This window comes from Rhopilema esculentum, chromosome 15, assembly GCF_057945365.1.
Source record: "Rhopilema esculentum isolate cy_ngs chromosome 15, ASM5794536v1, whole genome shotgun sequence".
In the NCBI taxonomy this organism is placed as follows: Eukaryota; Metazoa; Cnidaria; class Scyphozoa; order Rhizostomeae; family Rhizostomatidae; genus Rhopilema; species Rhopilema esculentum.
In genome coordinates, this window is record NC_142829.1 from 2,144,730 (window position 1) to 2,163,456 (window position 18,727).

At 36.4% G+C, this 18,727-nt stretch overlaps 1 protein-coding gene across 11 annotated transcripts in view; it reads left to right on the top strand.

Annotated features, from left to right (window-relative positions):
* The window catches only part of LOC135685228 (minichromosome maintenance domain-containing protein 2), a 63,478-nt gene that overhangs the window by 28,543 nt on the left and 16,208 nt on the right, over window positions 1-18,727 (top strand). For 3 of the 11 annotated variants that reach the window (XR_016144620.1, XM_089112679.1, XM_089112681.1), the window contains exons 1-7: window positions 248-10,203; window positions 15,223-15,366; window positions 15,586-15,859; window positions 16,786-16,846; window positions 17,722-17,780; window positions 18,071-18,171; window positions 18,586-18,675. Coding sequence is in view for 10 of the 11 variants with exons in the window: in XM_089112679.1 (XP_088968805.1) it covers window positions 15,665-15,859; window positions 16,786-16,846; window positions 17,722-17,780; window positions 18,071-18,171; window positions 18,586-18,675 (506 nt within the window). In the remaining variant the exon portion in view is untranslated. The other 8 variants (XM_089112676.1, XM_089112674.1, XM_089112675.1 and 5 more) reach the window with 8 other exon arrangements.

An 18,727-nucleotide genomic window follows, 5' to 3' on the forward strand; every position in this document is an offset into this window, starting at 1 on the left:
TACTTGAAAGGTTTTTGTTTTTAGAATTCTACCTCCCGTACTTGTTCTGTCTCACTTCTTCTTATAATCGATTTTATCGCAGAGATTTGAAAACTGATGGCCTTTAATACGACAAAAAATGGGCAAATATTTGAATATTTAATTATTATTAGCCAAATATTATTTGAATCCTGTTGAATATTTTGTCCGCTAGAGCTTTTTCATCATTTTGTTCTTACTTCTCTTGCGACGTGACAAGGAGATTGATTGGTATTGTAAAGAAACTGAGGGTTATTATTTCTGCTGCAACAGAGAGATTCGCGTAATGCCAGTGATTTTTAAGCATGTGCCTAACAAAATCAAAATGAAATTGGCCTCTGTGAAGAGGGTGGCTATGCTTGAAAAGTTGGGTATGCATCTTCATGTAATAGGAAAAGAGAAATCTTTATTTACGCGATAAACTATTTGTACTCATTTAAGGCCAAATGAGTTTTATTTATACAACTGGACGATTGCTGCAACAAATTGAGGGGGTGCGCATCCTCAAGTAACATTTAAATAATAGGGATGCAAACCCATTATCGAGGGAAGCCTCAAAAAGAATTGGGGGCGTGTTTGTCCTATACACGTGTTTACTCAAATAACTATGCTAAATCAACATTCATCTTGGCCTGTTTTAAATATCAAACTGCATTCGGTTAGGTCTGTGCATAAATGCACTTAATCAAAATGTAAAATGTTACTTACTAAAAGCTTTTTCGTCTAACAATCCTCCAAGTATAAAGCATCAGAACAAGGGTCCGAAAGCACAATATATAAAATATATACCCATTTGCAGACCGAATAAAGCCAATCAGAAAATCGCGAGCACATGACCAGTATAGTTGACCAGTCAGTGCTGCGTACCTATAAGAAAATCACGACAGGGATCCAAGAGAAAAATCGAACACTTTCAGGTATTACGGAACAGGTATAAACGGTATAACAGGTATAAAAGGAACAGGTATTACGAATTGGATGAGATGTGTCCAGATGAGCACAAGCTCTGGCCCCATCAAACCTCTGGCCTAACTTTTTTTCAGTTCATAACTTTCTGAACTGAGCCAAAATAACAGTTAGTAATCCGTTAGCAAACTCAAAATCTTCTATTGGCCATAGTTTACCCTATTTTTGACAAATTTAACTGATTTTGCACAAATGGGAATTTTTTTGGTGTTCTTCTACGTTATGTGGTCGAATTCGAAAATTCTAAAAATATTTTTTGTGACGTCACACTTGAGAATTCTATAGCAGCTTATTTCGTTGGTATGTAGATCGGTTCCAAAACTGCTAGATAATATAAACCTATAACATTCCTGCCATCATCTTGTCGTGCAGTGCTCTCTCAAAACAAGCTACTTTGTATTCGCTATCTTCTCTCTGCCCGCTGTGTCTGTTTGCCTTTTTAACTTAAGAACTTTCCTCGTAATCTCGTTATATTTAATGCGATATTCGTATTTCAGTCTTCCCCATAGAAATGTTCTCGTGTGGTACCCTGTTCAAAATGTCAAGTCGCCTCATGTAAACTTTATGTTTTGTTTCCTTACTGTTTTTAACAAGTGCGAGAATAAGTCCTTTTTATTTTTATCTGCATGCAAATGACTAAAAACCACACGCTAACTATGCAGTCCAATTGTTAAAATAATTAAACTGTTCAATATCCTTTTAGGGCAACTTTCTATGCCACAAAGCATTTCTAAGATAAAATAAATACATTTCCTCTCGGAAAGTCTTAATAATAAAAAGCTTTCTTACAATTGTTTAATTTCCAGTGTCTAGTTTAGTGATGTTCATAAGAGGAAGGCTAGGCTTAATCAATGTTCTGATAGTCACTTCTGCCAAGATACAATTCTTTTTTATGTTTATGTAACGACGTGAGTTGTAATCATGTATGAGAGAAAGAATGATGGGTAATATAATCTTTATCCATAGGCCTACCAAACGAGACCGCCATTGCTGTGGAAGCAGACAGAAGAAGGTCTTTCTGCTCATCTTTGAAACTTTTCTCTGCCCCTTGACGAAAATATGATCTTTTAGGCCATTTAGTCGCCCATTCCGCTATGATATTCAGAACTATAATATGATCGATATCTTGATGGGCAACAATTTATATGCTTATCAACTGAAGTCAGAGTTTCATTTTCATTTTGCTTTGATTTACATTCGATAGGGTAAATTCATTCAGTTAATTGGAATAACTGTTTAACAATGTGCCTTGCTTAAAAACACAAGTAGCCTTTTATTACAAATTTACTTGAAAATCTAGTATATAAGAAGAGAAGAAAGTAAATGAAAATGAATGGACTTGGAAGTTAAACACATATGCTGAATAGAATAACGACCTCTTTATCCTTCAAAAACGCTTTCAGTCTAGTTTTGAAGGCGGCTAGCAAAGAAGCAGTTTTTATTTCATGGCCTATCTGGTTCCAAACAGTAACAGCGGGATGACCGAGAATTCATCGATACGAGAAGCTCCGCTGCCAACTTGAGGTTTTACTCTGTACGTAAGGTCCGACTGCAAGAATGACACAATTTGTGAAGCATTGACTGCATGTAGGAAGTTGTAGCCCATTCTAGACTTCAGATACTAGACACGCTGTCTCAAAGTTAATCTTCTTTTTTGACAGTTACCAATGACTGTTGTGATGTTTATGGCAACAATGTTTCATGGAAGGGACTGTTTGTAACGTTACGAGCTGCAAGATTTTTGCGCTTTGCAATTTTCTCAGAATTGTGTCACCAGCACATCCCCAAACAGAGCTAAAATGCGGATTACCTATACTGAAGTGCATTCTTTGGATGATTTGAAACGAAAGTTATCTCTTAGAGTACTTGCGCTTTTCCATTCCTCGTGAAATTTTACCGATAGCAAGATTTGTTCTTTCAAATTTAATGATGGATCAATTTGAATCCCAATATATTTGATATTACCCGTGGATTCAATCTTCTCGTCATTTATTTGAAGGATGGGAAAATTTGTTGAATCATTGCAGTCTATTTTCCTGAGGTTAGGAAGAGTACCAAGAATAATGCCTTATGTTTTTGCAACATGAAGTGAAAATTTATTTCCCTGTAGCCACGAACTAAGATTTTGAAGCTCTAAGTTCATAGCATTGCATAGGTCAGTGATTTATTTCGAGGAATAGGAGATACATTGTGACCTTAGTTCTATGCAAGACAAATGGCAAGTCATTAATATAGATCAAAAATAAGAGTGAACCAAGGCTGAAACCCTGAGGTACTCCACATTCGATGCCCTGCGTTTCTGATATGTTGACACTTGACTTACTTTATTTTTGTTATTCATGATATGAACCATTCAACTCCATAGAAAAGCAGCTTTCCACGTCTGGTATCTTCGAACTAAGCTTGTCACCTATGTTACAGAGAAAGTCATTGAAAGAATCTGCGAGTTCACTGCCTTTTGACTGCCATGTTTCACAAACCGCTAAGGAAGAGATATTGGTCGTTTTGAAACGTTTACTAATAAGTTGATTAATGGTGTTCAAATGTTCTGTCATGTTACCCTGACAATTGGCAATTTTTTGTGATAAATGCACCTATAGAAACATGCCTAAAGCAGGCATTGCGCAGCCATTGTGCTAGCAGGACTAAAGCCCCCCCCCCAACTTTTTTGCAATCATAGGTTAGAAAAATTTCCTATGTAATAGCAGTTCTTTTTGACTGGGAAACTTTATTTCTTCACTTTCTTAGTGTTTTTTTCTTAATGATATGTTGTGTTTTCCAACTTGGTTAATTCTTCTCCCAATTGGAAATTTATAAATGATATGTGGAAATAAGCAGGCATTTTCTAAAAGGGGCATTTTCCGGCGTTCTTAAGGGCATGGCCTGAAAAATTTTTGGTCTCAACCTCACCCCCCCCCCCCACTTGTATACTGATGCACAGAGTGATCAAGGAAACGACAGTTTTATGAACATTTTAACTCTAGGCACAAGGGTTACCGCCTCTCATCCTTCTTGCTCTCTCCATTGTGCGGGACCTAGATGTATAACAGTGAGAGAGGCATGTCTTCGAATAAGATTATAATATATGTATGTGATTCTGTATTCTCAAGTGCGAGAACCTCTCCCCCTGCCTCGTGCTCACAACTCTAATCAATGCTCTCGATTAGTGTTGAATGTGAAGAGATTGCGGAAATCCAAAATATGGTGAGAGCTTCTTGCCATGTGTCCGGGAGCCCTGGACCCAAATTGACGTTTTCTCTATCCTTCACAATACTTTGTAATGATTATGGTGTGGTTGCAGTTGTGTTCAGTTGAGCTTCGTCTCTAAACTCCCTACAAAATAAGGGCCAATTTGAGCATCTAACATTTTAATTTACCCAAAGAAAATAAAGGGTTATCTAGTGGGGGAGATGAACGAGTGAGAACCTTCAAATGCGGGAGGCAACCCTCTGTCCTGTCGTCAAAGTGCACGTGCAGTAATAATTTCGTCCATGCGCATGCTCTTTGACGCCAGGAAGGAGGATTGCCCCACTCACCAAAAGACTTACCCCTGTTCGTCTCTCAAACAAACTCACCGCAAATCTTCAGGACATTCCGTCTTAATGTTGTTTTCCTTCACACCATTCCTCTGCTTACATATGCAACTTGTTTAGCAGTAAAATTACTTTCCTTTACCAACTCTGCCCCTTTGCGATAGAGGTCATTTGAAAAAATTTCTTCGCCCTTTATTTCTTATCATGTTACCATGCTTTAATCGAATGCAAGATAATTCTTTTGAAAACAATTTTAGATTTGGTTAACTTATCTCTCTGCCACCGCTTTGGGTTCGTAAGCTTCTTTTCAAATAAAAAAATTGTCCATTCTTGGAGAAGAAGCTTGGTTTAGATAAGAATTAAATCAAGTGTGAATTATTAGGTCAGCAAATCTTTTCTTCCGGTTTGGGCTTCGGATGTCGGCACCCATCAGTTCTACTAAAGCATAACTAATTTTTCTTACTCAAAAGTAATATTTTATCAGATATTATCAACCTGTGTTATTATGGAGTCTAAAAAGCACATAAAGTTTGCCTTGGGACACGAATCAGTTTTTCTGAATATCTTCATCGTTTTTGCTTCTACTATTTTCGTAAAAGCAAATCCGCCCAATCAGTTCATTCAGCTGCTCCCTTGCTTATCTAGGTTTCCATTCATTCCTTCATCTCTGTCTAAGTTTTCCTCTCTGTTGATTCTTTCAGCGATGACCTAGTGATTATCAATCTCTCTCTAAGCGAATCTTAAATTGAAACTAAGGCACGATATTTCCTGGGATATGAGCAGTACTTTTTGGAGATAATTTAGATATAAGCCCATTGAAGGCAACCTAAGGCGATCGAAATGCTTGAAACCAACATCCATTTTGCCTGTTGTCTAGATCGAGGTGTGCCAAAGCCTTCAAATAATGCTGGTAATAAAGTGCTAAAAGACACTAAGAGGTTTGGTTTTGTCCTCCAAATTTAGTGGTTTGTCAGTGTCTTTGGTAGCATTTTGTCGCCGTTTACTAGAATCCTATTATTACCAACAGTGGGTTTTAAGAATAGTTTTCCAACAAGTTTATCTTGAGCCTAATGTCTACAGGCCATTATTGTCGTTGAGCTTGGATTTCAACTTTCAAAATAAACTTTTATGATAAACAAATTTGTTGAATGGTAACATAAATCAATAAGAAAAGCATGTTCACTTGCTCGGAAGGATTTGCTAGGCGGAGCTGCCGTTAGCTTCTTAGCCTTGACTTTGTCACCTGAAGAAACATTATACACACAAGACAGTGCTTGCCATTATTCGATTTAAAAGGGTTCTTTTTCACAGGTTTAAGTCACGTGCTAGCTGCGTCGAAAGAGATTGGTGTATTGTGTGTATGGTTTTTGTCTTCATTCACCACATTAAGTACGATATTTTTACCGTGCTAAGAGACAAAAAGTCAAGCCTGTTTGATATTGTTGCCGGTGATAAAAAACTTTCACTATGGCTAACTAGTGCGTTTTATCGTCAGTGATAAATCGGCCGTCATGCTTTGAAACCCATCTGGTCAATATGTCCTGGACGTTAACTTAGCGTGACATTAATATTTGCGTTAGTGCCTACAGAACATATAGAAACAGGCCATAATTTGAAGTTCTGGAAATATTCTTAGGACGGTGTTTTGGTAACCCGGAAAGTGTTGTGTTTCCCACTACATCAAATTTCTATCATGGTTTTCACCCGGTACACCCACATACCCCCTATTTGTTTGGTGTATGGCTTGATTCGATCTTGAGATGGGTGCTTGTCAAGTAAGGGTTGAAGTAGTCTTTAAAATAATTTCTTTTGGAATACTTTAACAAACCTGACTCATATCAAGCCAATGCTTACGTCATCGAAAGCTTAAAGAGACCCTCTGGGTATCTCTTATAATAACCTGTCTCTTCGCAACAGCGCATGCCCACACATCGAGTATAAGAGAACTAATGAAGGGGATTTTCCTAAAGGGATTCAACTATATCCTTTATTTGATTATTGCTAGTAGTCATTTGCAGCCGGTTCATAAGTCATTGTTCGTAGTAATAACATTCTTTCATTAGAACTCTAGATCCCCGTTGTGGTTATCTGCCCTGCCAGGCTGTGAGACTCACAATCCACTTTTTGGTGTTCACATGTGTTCGCATCTTAGGCCCTCTTAGCAGACCACAAACCAGAAACCTTTGGTTCGGCTTATTTAAAGAACAGTGTTATCGATTTTGATGCAGGTCTTATAATCAATCTAATGATTCAACGAGACACAACTTCAAGCTCAGCTTTATATTAAATTCCATTTTATGACATATGACTTTTACTCAGCGGGTATAGAAGCACTAGATTCTCATCGATTTTGAATGCTTCTCTAGAGAAAATATGATGTGGACAGAGTTCGAGGAACCGAAGTTTCTGACGTTAATGGAAAATTTGAAAGCGTTCATTCTCGTAGCATAAAAGTCAATGCTTTGTTTATATTTGAAACTGTTGATGTTGACCACCCAGCTTAGTTCATTACTATGGATAATAAAAATCATTAATGCTGACTGACGTCACTCAGACAACAGCTAACGTCTTTTGTCTTCCCGCCATGCAACTGACACTGATCCAATATGGATCGCTATTTCAAAGCCTCTAGACTTCAAAACATGGTATCTACGTTTCCAGCTGAATAAACCTTTATTCTACAAAGAACACATCGAATTTTAAAAAGTTTGCTTTAAAATAATGACAAACGCTTCACCCCCAACCCTACAATGTCATTTGTCTTTGACTTTTATATCTGTGTATTAAACTTAAGGCTACAAAAAGATCTATATTCCTCAAAGTTTCCTATTTCTCAATTTTATACTTCATGCTGTTTTCAATAAAGACAATTTCTGGTTTCAATCTGCTGCTTTGAGAGAAGAATTTCTTTTCTTTATTATAGTAATTCTAGATAGCAGAAAACTCAAGTTTATACCTTACATGATAAATGAGCTGCTTGCGCTCTACAATGTTAAGGCCGATTTCCATTTGACATTTTTTGTGCGCACGGTCGTAGCGCCCAAATCTGAGCATGCGTAGCTAAGTGCTGCTGTCAAGTGGCCGAGCGCACAAAAATGTTGAGACCCTATCAACTTTCTGGCGCTCACAGCGGACGGAAAATCGAGACCACTTGATGTTAATTACGCATTCTCAGACTTGGGCGCTACGCCCGCACGCATAAAAAATGTCGAATGGAAATCGGCCTTTGGGTTGCAACTTTTAGAATAATATTTGCGCGTCGCCTGGGAAGTTTTGCCAAATTTCCTTTTTGTACGGGTGAATAAGAGCTTTTCGACTTCCATGAAGCCTCCCCCTTTCTAAAAGTCAATTTTAAACAAAAGATGAAGACACTTAGCCTTTCTTCCATTTTTGCAGCTCTAGAAAGAGCTTATTACTGGGACTTGTTTTAAAAGTATGAATTAGTTTTCGTAGCTTGTTGCTTTCTTACCTGTTTTATGCTTACGAAGCTTCTGAAAAATGTTTTAAAAGAAATCAAGGTTAAGTTTTTTTAATCTTTTGCAGCTGCACACTGCCCCAAATATTTGCTAAATAGATTTCTATTATAGTTTCAACAGTGTACTGAGCAGGAGGCGACTGAATCGGCAGCCTCCATGTCCTCCTCCCATTAATAACAAAACTGAGTTTGAGTATGACGTAATCTTGAGTAGCTGTAGCCTGTGAATTGATTCTTAAGTTGGTTTAGTTTGATCTTTAAAGTACGTTCTGTTCTCAGACCTTCGCCAAACCTCTCTTGGCCGATTTTAGACTACGATGCCGGCTCAGGATTTGATTTGGCAACCTCAGAAATCTTAGCAGATATCCACTTAAGACAAGTCTAAGCCTTGGCAAATGAAAACGTTTTGTATCAGATTTTGACTAATGTAATAGCGCTTCATGTCACTTGGTACTTCGGCGGTAATAAGGCTGTCGCAATTTGCCACTAAGCAATGTTTCACCTCCCTTCTTGCATCAAGAAGGTGTTTTAGTGGAAGGTAACGACTGATATCAGGGCTCCAGCTGATATTGTTTTTTAGAGAGGGGGGCTGTGTACCCTCAAAACTTCTTGGATTCTATTGTTTCTGTTCACTATCTATATGCTGGCTGATTTTCTTTTCTTTTTAGAACAATGGCACTCCCCCCATAAAATAAGTTGCTTCCTCCCTAAGGCCCCTCTGACGGGTCGGGAGCTGAGGATCCGCTTCGATGGTGAATCCTTCTACATTCGATGGGGCATCCAGATCCAATAATAAACATCCAGAGACACAAAGTTGAAAGATAATCATATCTTTGAGAACTCCCACGTTCTGGATTCTATGGAACGTCAACCACGAAACAGACGCTTGAAGCTCGGTCATTCCGCAGACGATGCCTTTTATCCCCTTCTCAGTCTGCGGAGAATTCGTCTAAATGTAGGTGGCAGTGGGCAGTGGCACTTGTAGCATTTTCTCGCAATTTGAGCCAGTGAAGACTCTCTGTTACAAACGGGTAAACGTCACTCTTTTAGCAAAAGTTTTGAGGTGCTGCGAGGCGGCAGAGGGTTCTTCAACGATCTTTCTTTGCAACAAATCTTTATGAAGTTTGATCAAGTGGTGAACGCAATGTGCTATAGAATTTGTTCAACGTTGAAGCGATTTGTCTCCTTGAAGCGAAACCTAGAATTTCTACCGGGTACTGTAGAATTTGGAAAAAGGGAGTTTCATGGGACGAATGAACAAACGACAAAATATCAATTTGTCCTTTTGAGGAGTTCATATTTGTTTGTATGCTGAAGATGTAATCCCTGCTGACAAATTTTAATGTCAGTCATATTTTGACAAAAAGTGAGAAGCTACAAAAATTACATTTTTTCGCAAGATATTAAATGAAAATTATCAAACGTAACTTTTAACTTGTCAATATGCTGGGATTTTAGCCTTCAGTGGGCGAAACACAGGCGGCTGTTTGCCGCTCAGAATGGCAGTCTTTGCTTTACCCACACATTGTGGATCAGAAGGATCTACCAGGAATTTATCCATTTGATCAGGATCTCCTTAGATCGTAGATGTTGGTTGATTACTGAGTATTTTTTTGTTTCGGTCTAGCAATCAATTTCTTACTACGATAAAGTATTGCTAAATCCTAATGTCAACCGTCATTTTCTGCGGCAAAAGGATTGGATGTCTTCAATTAATTGTCGATGAAGCTCTTTCTCATTGAAAAATCGTCAGCATAATCATGCATAAGTTCGGTGTAATAGGAGATAGGCCTAAGTCTCTGATCAAAGGCATCGGAGAAAATCTAAAGACAAACATGAAAAGCACGAGATATGTATTAATTGGTGATTTTAGAGGGTTAAAAGATGAAGTACTAAGAACCTTCGCTCTGCGGAGGAGAAATTTCTATTTTTCTACCTAGCGTCTAACGTAAAAGGTAAGGCAAGTAAAACAAAATAATGTTAGCAGGCGTACTTAGGGCAAACATTTGAAAGTATTGGCTCCAAACTAGTCCAAATTAATCACGTGACCTGTATCAGTAGCTGGTTCTCAATGAGAATCAACTTCGCAATTTTTGTTTAGTGTAGCGATGTAAGGAACTCTTTTGACTGTTCATTTTAGAAATATCCACACAGACAAGCCAATGAGGCAGTGACGATTCAGTTAGCTTGGCTATTTTCACGTCCTTTTCGGTAAGTTGTCAAATTACAATTTGAAAGATGCATAAGAGAAAGCTCTAAGATATGAAAATATGCTCGTAGATACAAAATTTGGAGGTATGATTTTGAAGGAGTTATTTGTAACCATTTTCAATTAACTGAAATCAAACAATGTGAGGATAACCGTCTTTTATTCTATATGATATTTAGCATTTTTGATTCACAAGAGAAATGTTTATTCAAATAATAAGCTGGGAAGCATCGCTAACCTAAAGTATCAAGGGTGACAGGCTGGCGGTGAAAATGAAAATGAGGCTATCAGCATTGCGCGAGCTATCAATAGTTGCCACTCAGAATGGCATATCAATAATCAATAGTTGCCATGGGTTCTTTCAAACCGACCGGGATTTAACCAAGTTCCTAAAGTGTGAATACGTTGCTTGGCGGGGGGATGGAGCTAGCAGAAGAGCAGGTACAAGACAGACTCTAAAGGAGAAATTACATTCATGTTAGAGATCTCGTATGAGGTGGATGGCAAATAAAATGAAAAAGATATAGTAAGATAAGAAAAAGATCTATGGAGGGAAAGGATAAATTATAAGAAACACAAGAGACGGATGAAAGAGATAACTTGCAAATTATCACGTAAATTCATTATTCGTTATTCAGTTTATATTGAATAAATTGTGTAGAACTTATCTTTGTCTCTTTCTATAAAGGCCACGTTATAATCCTATTCAATGGCAAATTTGAAACTTGTTGAAAGGTGCAAGTGAGGCTAAACGGAGAGAGAATGTTGCATTCACTGTAATCCAATAGGAGGCTGCTAATTATTCAAGCCTTACGAATAAAAGAAAAAGCTTGTCTTTTGTTTTATTTTCAATTTTAATGGACGACGCCTTCAATGCTGTACAACTTCTGCAAATTGTGACGTTTTCTCACTGCTGCTGTCTAAAATCATTTCTTTCACAAGAGGTCATCTCTTCCTCATTTTTTGGTAGTTTACTTGCCACGTCGTCAGCTAGTCTTTTTAAAACTAAAGGTAGAAAAGGAACAAAATCTTCTTTGTTGTCGGTTATCACACCACTCCCCCCTATAGTTCAAGGTTCGCTATTGCTCTTATCCCATGGGCTACTGTGTCTCTTGAATCTTTGAATGAGAGCCTTTGAGCTAATAATGTCATTTCGTATTGATTTAATTGGCAATAACATCACATTGTGCTAAACCACTTCAACTGAATGTTTAAACTGAATAATGGTTTCCTCTTGTATAATAAACCAAATGAAAGTTCAAGGTTGTGTAAAACCAAATCTACCTGGAATGTTGATAAGGTTAGATGAACAATACATGAATTTTTTATTGAAAACTGATCCAAATCCAATACTTTTTCTCCAAAGCCACACTGATTTCCTTGAACTTTTCCTTTCAAAAATTCAAAGGAATTGAAATTCAGTAGCTATTTTCAGACTCAGGAACAACCTTCGACCGAACAACCTATTGATTACTCAGAAGGTTTCTTGAAAAGAAAGAAGATAATATGTGTTGCCCAAAGCACATCCATTTCTTGATTAGTAAAGTTCAGGTTCTTAAAAGACTAGCTGTTCCTGAGGCTGTTTTGTATTTTTTGGGAAACTCTAAGTCTGGGCGTTGCATTGTTTGAAATTTTACCTCATATTCGTGATTAAAGCTGAATTTCATTCGCTAGATGAAACATGAGTTTGATAAACAAAAGTTCACTTTCTTCTTATATTGTTTCTTTTTCTGTACCAATAATCGAAGTTTACATCGCAGGAAGCAATGCTGTTCTAACGCTAAGATATCAACCATGTGTTTGAAAAAATGCGCAGAAACAGCTCATCAAAGAAAAGGAGAGAGCGAAGTGATACACTCTTTAAGAGGCACTTTAAGTCTAACTTGCCTGCAAATCACCCCTTTTCTATTTCTTGTGCTTTATTCACAACCTTTATGTAATCTTAAGAAAATTCTAGTCACTTGATCCATTGAATTAATTATGCCACTCTTCATTGCACAGTAATAATTTATTATCAATTTGAATAAAGGATATAACATGAAGGATGAGGCTTTAAAGACCAAAAAGAGCATTTTGGTTTTTGAATAAGCAAAGAGGCTCTTCCTACTCGGCTTTCTTGATTATGGTGTTTAGCACATTAATTTGTCTATATGGAATTATGTACTTAGAAAAGATAGGTGAAGAGACATCACCATTAATGACATCTACTGTTTTTCATGTTCAATTGAACTATTAATATATGTTTGAAGATATTATTTCGATGGGCTACTCTTCATTTGAAACGTATTAAAGAATTTGAGGATCTCAATGCAAGTATCATTGAAATCTGATCAGCTTGTTTTCTAATCCATGCTGAAATCTCTGGAAAAATTCTTACTGATGGTTTTACGATCATGAAATAGATTAATCTACTAAGTAAATGTATTTAAATGATTTCTTATACTTCAATTGAAAAAAAATTGATCAAAGTATCGTTAGAGACTAAAATCCAATTATTTTTCTTGAAACTTAAGATATACTGCAAAACTAGTCCTACAAATATGCCTCGGGCATATTAAATTTCCTGTCTGACCTCAAACTCTGTCCGATGTCTCTCCGTGAGACATAAGAATGATAACAATAATTAGGATTGTTGTTGGCCTAAGCCAAGCATTCGTTAGCCAAAATTACTTGTGTTTGATCACAGAGGAGAAGGGTGGGGGGGGGGGGGTGGGGAGAGGGAAGCGAATGTTTTGGGTAGGGGTCTGCCCCGAGAAAATGCAATAGAGTAATGTTGGCTAGAGTAATTTTTACGGAAACGGTACCCTTAGCTAGAATAATTTCTACACAATTTGCTTCATATTCTAGTTTATTATCGACAATTTTATTATTATTGTTTGTCAGGACTAAATCCTACTCTCCAAGGCTAGGTTAAGAATCCAATATTATCAAAGCACCAATGTTGTCAAATATGATACCTTTTGCTAGACCTTGGCTCGACTAAAATTTCAAAGAAGTATATCCTGGCCAGACTAGATGTCCGAAATCGAATACTCTAGCTCGCGGCACATCCTCAAGTACCTTTACTATAGAAGAGAAACACCCCTTCGATGTTTGATGCGATGACAGAACATACAAGCATCTTTCAAAGGATTTTAGATTCCCGTTATACATTTGACCAAGTTTCAAGCTTAGTGCTTGTTTTAGATCCATGGCTGCATCTTTATAAACTCCTTGCTTTCATACGTAGCTTGAAACGATCGACGAAAACCTCAAGTTCATATGCATGAATGCCTAAGTTAGCCTTGAATACTCGCCCATATGAGTACTCGAGAGACGTTTTCCAGCCACATTCAGTTTTTAATGAGAAATCCGATTTTGACAAAATCTGATCTAATCAATGATTTTCTATTTTTGAAAACCGAATTAGTTTTGACGGGTTCCGAACGAGAAATGTGTCTCTGAAGAAAAGATATCTGTTCTGTGAATATTTACAGAAGCTCCTTTCCATATACATTTTCAACCTGTCAATACCCAGCATATACTGTCTGCTTTTGAATTTCAAAGCCTTTTGCTGCTTCGTAATAGCTCTTTTGCTACTTAAATCCATATTTACCTTTGAAGACTTCATCGATACGTACAATTGTAAGGTATTTCTATGGATTAGTGTAAAAGGAACATCGGAGCTTTCCGAGCAATGAAAGGCATGAGGCCATACAACTCACATGTTCGAATTATGCTCCATGAAGACGACCTTACCCTTTAACAGGTATAATCATTATTATGATGATGACTGTGATAGAGAACTGGCGGACAAGGAGCTGGCCAAACGAACTAGTGGGTGTCGTTTAGGTAGAGGCTATTAATGCGTTTAAATAGCACAAAGAAAAACTTCATCTCTCAATACGAGGGTTGATTTGCAGAGCTTATGAAACTGAATACCAGACAGGATTTATTAGCAAATCATTACTTGCGTGCTTACTGTTATGGAGTAAGCGAGATCTAGCTCAGCGTGCTTTGATTAATCAACAAAGAGTCTTATGCTGAAATGAGTACCGCCATATTTAGCCTTTTTGTTTATATGTCAATTGGCTATCAAAATCTTTTAAAACCTACGGTTAGTGTCTAGTAGCAGTTTAACTTAGGACTTTTGATCGATATAACAGTTAAGTAGATATGCACATGGTCAGTTGCCATACAGATGCTTTACTTGTTCTGCAACTGATGTGACGTCATCTGGAGATACCTTACTGTTTCAGTATGGCTTGCGGATCCTCATGCAAGTATCTGCACACAGACAATCAGTCTTCAGAATGTTGTTACTGTGAGATACTAAATACAAAACGTGTATTGTGCTATGTAAGTCATGAATCCATCTCTTGGAAAACGATCATGTCACCGTGTTTATGTTACTATAGATAACAGCATGACATTTTCGTATTTAGAAGCGATATGATCTTGCCTGTGTATCCCAACGGGAAATGTGCAATGGTTTACATGTGCAATGAACTTAATTAATATATTATCAATCGATATTTCATTGCATAGCTATAGAAGGAATGATCTATCAGCGAATCCAGTATTGTAAGAAAACCTTATCAAATATGAAGTAAGCTATCAGCAGCTAAAAACCATTACGCTATGTGTTTATTGTATTCTGATGTATTCACATCCATTACAATTTGATATTAGTCTCGATGGTTGTCAACTCAATAAACTTTAAAGCTGCTCCAGATTAAGTTGAAAACCATGGATCAGTGGCTATTAGTTTACAGGATGATGTCTGTCGAAGCTGTACAAATGTGTAATTGATATCCGCTATGTATTCGCAGAAGTGACCTACTGTAAGCCACTTTATCAACTTTAAAGGGTTTCTCTATCCGCCTGTTAAAGCCTCAGTCTTTTCTCTTCCTGCCACATATGTTACCTCGATTTTGCCGCAATGCGTTTATATGATAATCTTTGAGACTCTAATGCAAAAAATTATTACTGGTTAAGGATGGCTATCAAAAAATGACGATCTTTATTCTTTGTTTCTTTAGAGCGTCCAAGTTGAAATGCCTTTTACGTTCTGCGACCTTGAATGCGTAGGGCCTGGACCCTAGCAAAAAGGCGCGAAAATTTGTACACGCCATCAGAGGAAATCTGAAATCGAGAAAGGAAGCGCAGGAAACTTTCATTTGGAGGTATGAAAAGGTTTCTTAAAAGATACTACGGTGTAATCTTCATTTTCGTATCATCCAAACCAGTTTAATGATCATGAATCTACTAATATGTTTTCATCACAATGTTTTATCAAATTTGACAATGTTTCAGCTACATTTGTTTATTGACTTTTTTTATAAGTTCTAGTTGCTTAAAATTTTAGATTTATTTTGTAACATAACACATCATACTATCATTAGACTCCTCAGAAGGCCATCATTTACATTGCCTGATTACAGAAAACTTTGGATAAAGCTTTATACACACTGAATGAAGTGAATGGCGAACATAAAAGTAGAGCCGCATTCTCCGCTGTTGCCGTCTCAGGAAAACTTTCCTGGAAACTCATCTGGGTCCAACCAGTGTCCCTCGCCGGCCAGCTTAGAATTGCAAACTATCATGGTAGCATGGGTGAAAAAGAAGCTAATTTCAAAGATAAAACAGTTTTGTGATCGTTTTCAAGCTGGATTTACGGTAAGAGCAATAGTATGAATGATTTCATTACATTTAAAAAGTTCTTTTTTATCACTAGTATTATATGTATATGCCTAACGTCTTTTACTTTAAATAAGCCTACCGATCACAGAAAATTGTAGACTTTGCTGGAAAATCTGCAAAAGTCCTTAAAAAATTTTCAAGAAAAATCTTCAAAAGGAGCAAAGCTAACTGAAGAGATCTTTTTCAAAATCTCAAGAATTCTTTCAAATCTAAAACAATTTTAAAAATTTCATAGACAGTCATCTAGGAAACCTACATAAACATTTGGAAATTCTATAAGGTCTCGTATACTACTATTTGCTTAAGAATTCGCCCCTGACAAAAGACCAAAAAACCAGAAAATTTTTGAAATAATCAACATGCGCAGCTGTAATAACCTTAATTTCAAGTTACATTATCAAATTATATTGCACGACATGCAAGCTAGTATACTTAAAATTTGTTTCAGGCAGAGTTTCTTATTCTTATTCAATCTATTATATATTTGTATGCACTTATTATCAAATTATATTGCACGACATGCAAGCTAGTATACTTAAAATTTGTTTCAGGCAGAGTTTCTTATTCTTATTCAATCTATTATATATTTGTATGCACTTATTATCAAATTATATTGCACGACATGCAAGCTAGTATACTTAAAATTTGTTTCAGGCAGAGTTTCTTATTCTTATTCAATCTATTATATATTTGTATGCACTTTTTACAAGATAATGTTACCAAAAGGAGGAATAGACTTTTCTGGAACAAACATGGTTTATTATCATTGTCCAGAAAAATGGTTTACATGTGCACAAAACTGAAGAATGTGTAATATTAAACAACAGAATGGCAATATATAGCTAATATCTTCTGATGAAAAATTCTCTTACAGTTATAAAAGTAACTTTATCTTGTTCCAGGAAGGCATTTTCTACGACTTTGACATGGAAATTGACGTTGCCGAGCTACTTGAATCTAACGGTAATTCAGAAGTACGATTTTGAAGTGATCTTAGTTTTTGATGTGTAAGTCTTGTCTAATTTTGCCAGAAGTCAAATATGTTAACGATAATTTAAAGAATGGATACAAGAAGAACTAGGACATGCTTATATTAAAGTAGTTAGGTAAATGATAAAATTATTTCTCTATTTGTAACGCAGACATTTGTAACATAGTAATTGCCAATATCTCAAAGATACTATTTATCGTTGTCATCCTCAACAATCCATTTGTGCTGATTGGGTAAAGTATGTAGACGCTTGACATATTCAAGCTTACAAAAACCTCATATGTGGGCAGGGTACCCCAAAAGCGTTTCTAGCTGTTCATAAAGGTGTTCGTGCAAATTTGGCTGACAAAGTTCACTTTGACAGCTACAGTGGGACCCTCATAACTGGCATCTCCCCCCACAGCAGGCACCTTCCACTGACAAGAGAGTTTTATATATATATATATATGTATTAAAAAAATTCTAAAACATCTTCACAGTCGGTATAAATGTCAATGTTTGGTGAAAGAAGTATTCATAATAAGATAAATTCTATTGACCTCAACAAATGCAATCGAAAAAGACATTGTAATTAGTGATAGAGATCACCGAATTATGTTCTACGCTGAATTCACTTTGTCTTTTATTGTCTTTTATTCTTTTATTAGTTATTCAACAGTCATTTATTGTTATTTTTATTCAATATATTCCACTGACACTGTACGCCAAACATTATACACCCTTCAAAGAAGGCCATTATTGCTAAAACTGTTTCGCGTCACATAAGCAGCCAACAATTTTTTTAAAAAACTATAGCAAGTGGAAATGAAATGAATCTGATGAAACTTATTTTCTTTCATTTTGGCAGTGGAACTCGGAAATTTTCTGATCAAAGACACAAAAGATTTCATTTTCCAACTAAGATGGGTAAGTGCTACTGCAGATTTTCTTTTTAAATTAATTTTAATGACATAAGCTGTACAGAAGATTTTCATAAATTTTGATAAAGGTGCTAACAACTGTCTTAAGAACTATGCTTTAATGATTTATCATTTTCTTCAAAAAACAAAATTACAGGAAACATTAAAATGCAGTGATATTTGCCAATACTTACTTAGCTTAATAACGGGGTCCATTTGTGACTATTGGGCTGAGTGATTAGAAAATTACGTTTTACATATGCATCACTTTATACGCTGCTTTTTATATGCTGCTAGGTGATTTTCAAAATTATATCAGATAAAGGATGGCTGAATATCGAGGCTGCAAGTCAGATATTGATAAATCCAAAATTTATTAATCTGCCAACACTTTCAGAGTAAGTGGTGTTATGAATTTTTTTTAAATTGAACGTTTTTTGCAGAATATTGGCTGAGATCTTGTTATTTTGTTGTTGATATGCTTGCAGCTAGTATGTAAGGTGATATCAGTGTTTTAAGTACTTTTTTTACCTTTAAGCGTCTTTCTGAGACTAGAAGTAATCACTGGCTTAAAGCACAAAGAAGAGGAACAAAATTTAGGGTCTGATCGTCTTTATCGCGTGGCTTCTGTGGAGCTACTCATTTTAAAATCTAAGTTTATAGCCCTCTTGTCCTGCCGAGGCTAAACTTTGTATTCCACGAAGTTGCTATTGGGTGCATACATAGTGATCTTCACTGGGGGGCTAGAATATCTCAATCTACACCTTAGGTTGATAAATTGATTCCAAGTTAGTAAATTCGAATGTTTTTAGATTCATGCCAACAGGACGATTGCCCTGCGTCGAAGGTTTGATGAAGATAGCAGGGACTGTTGTTGGTTTCACGCCTATTCATGAATATACGTAAGAAAATCATAAATATGTCATAAAAGTATCAAATTTATAAGACGTAATG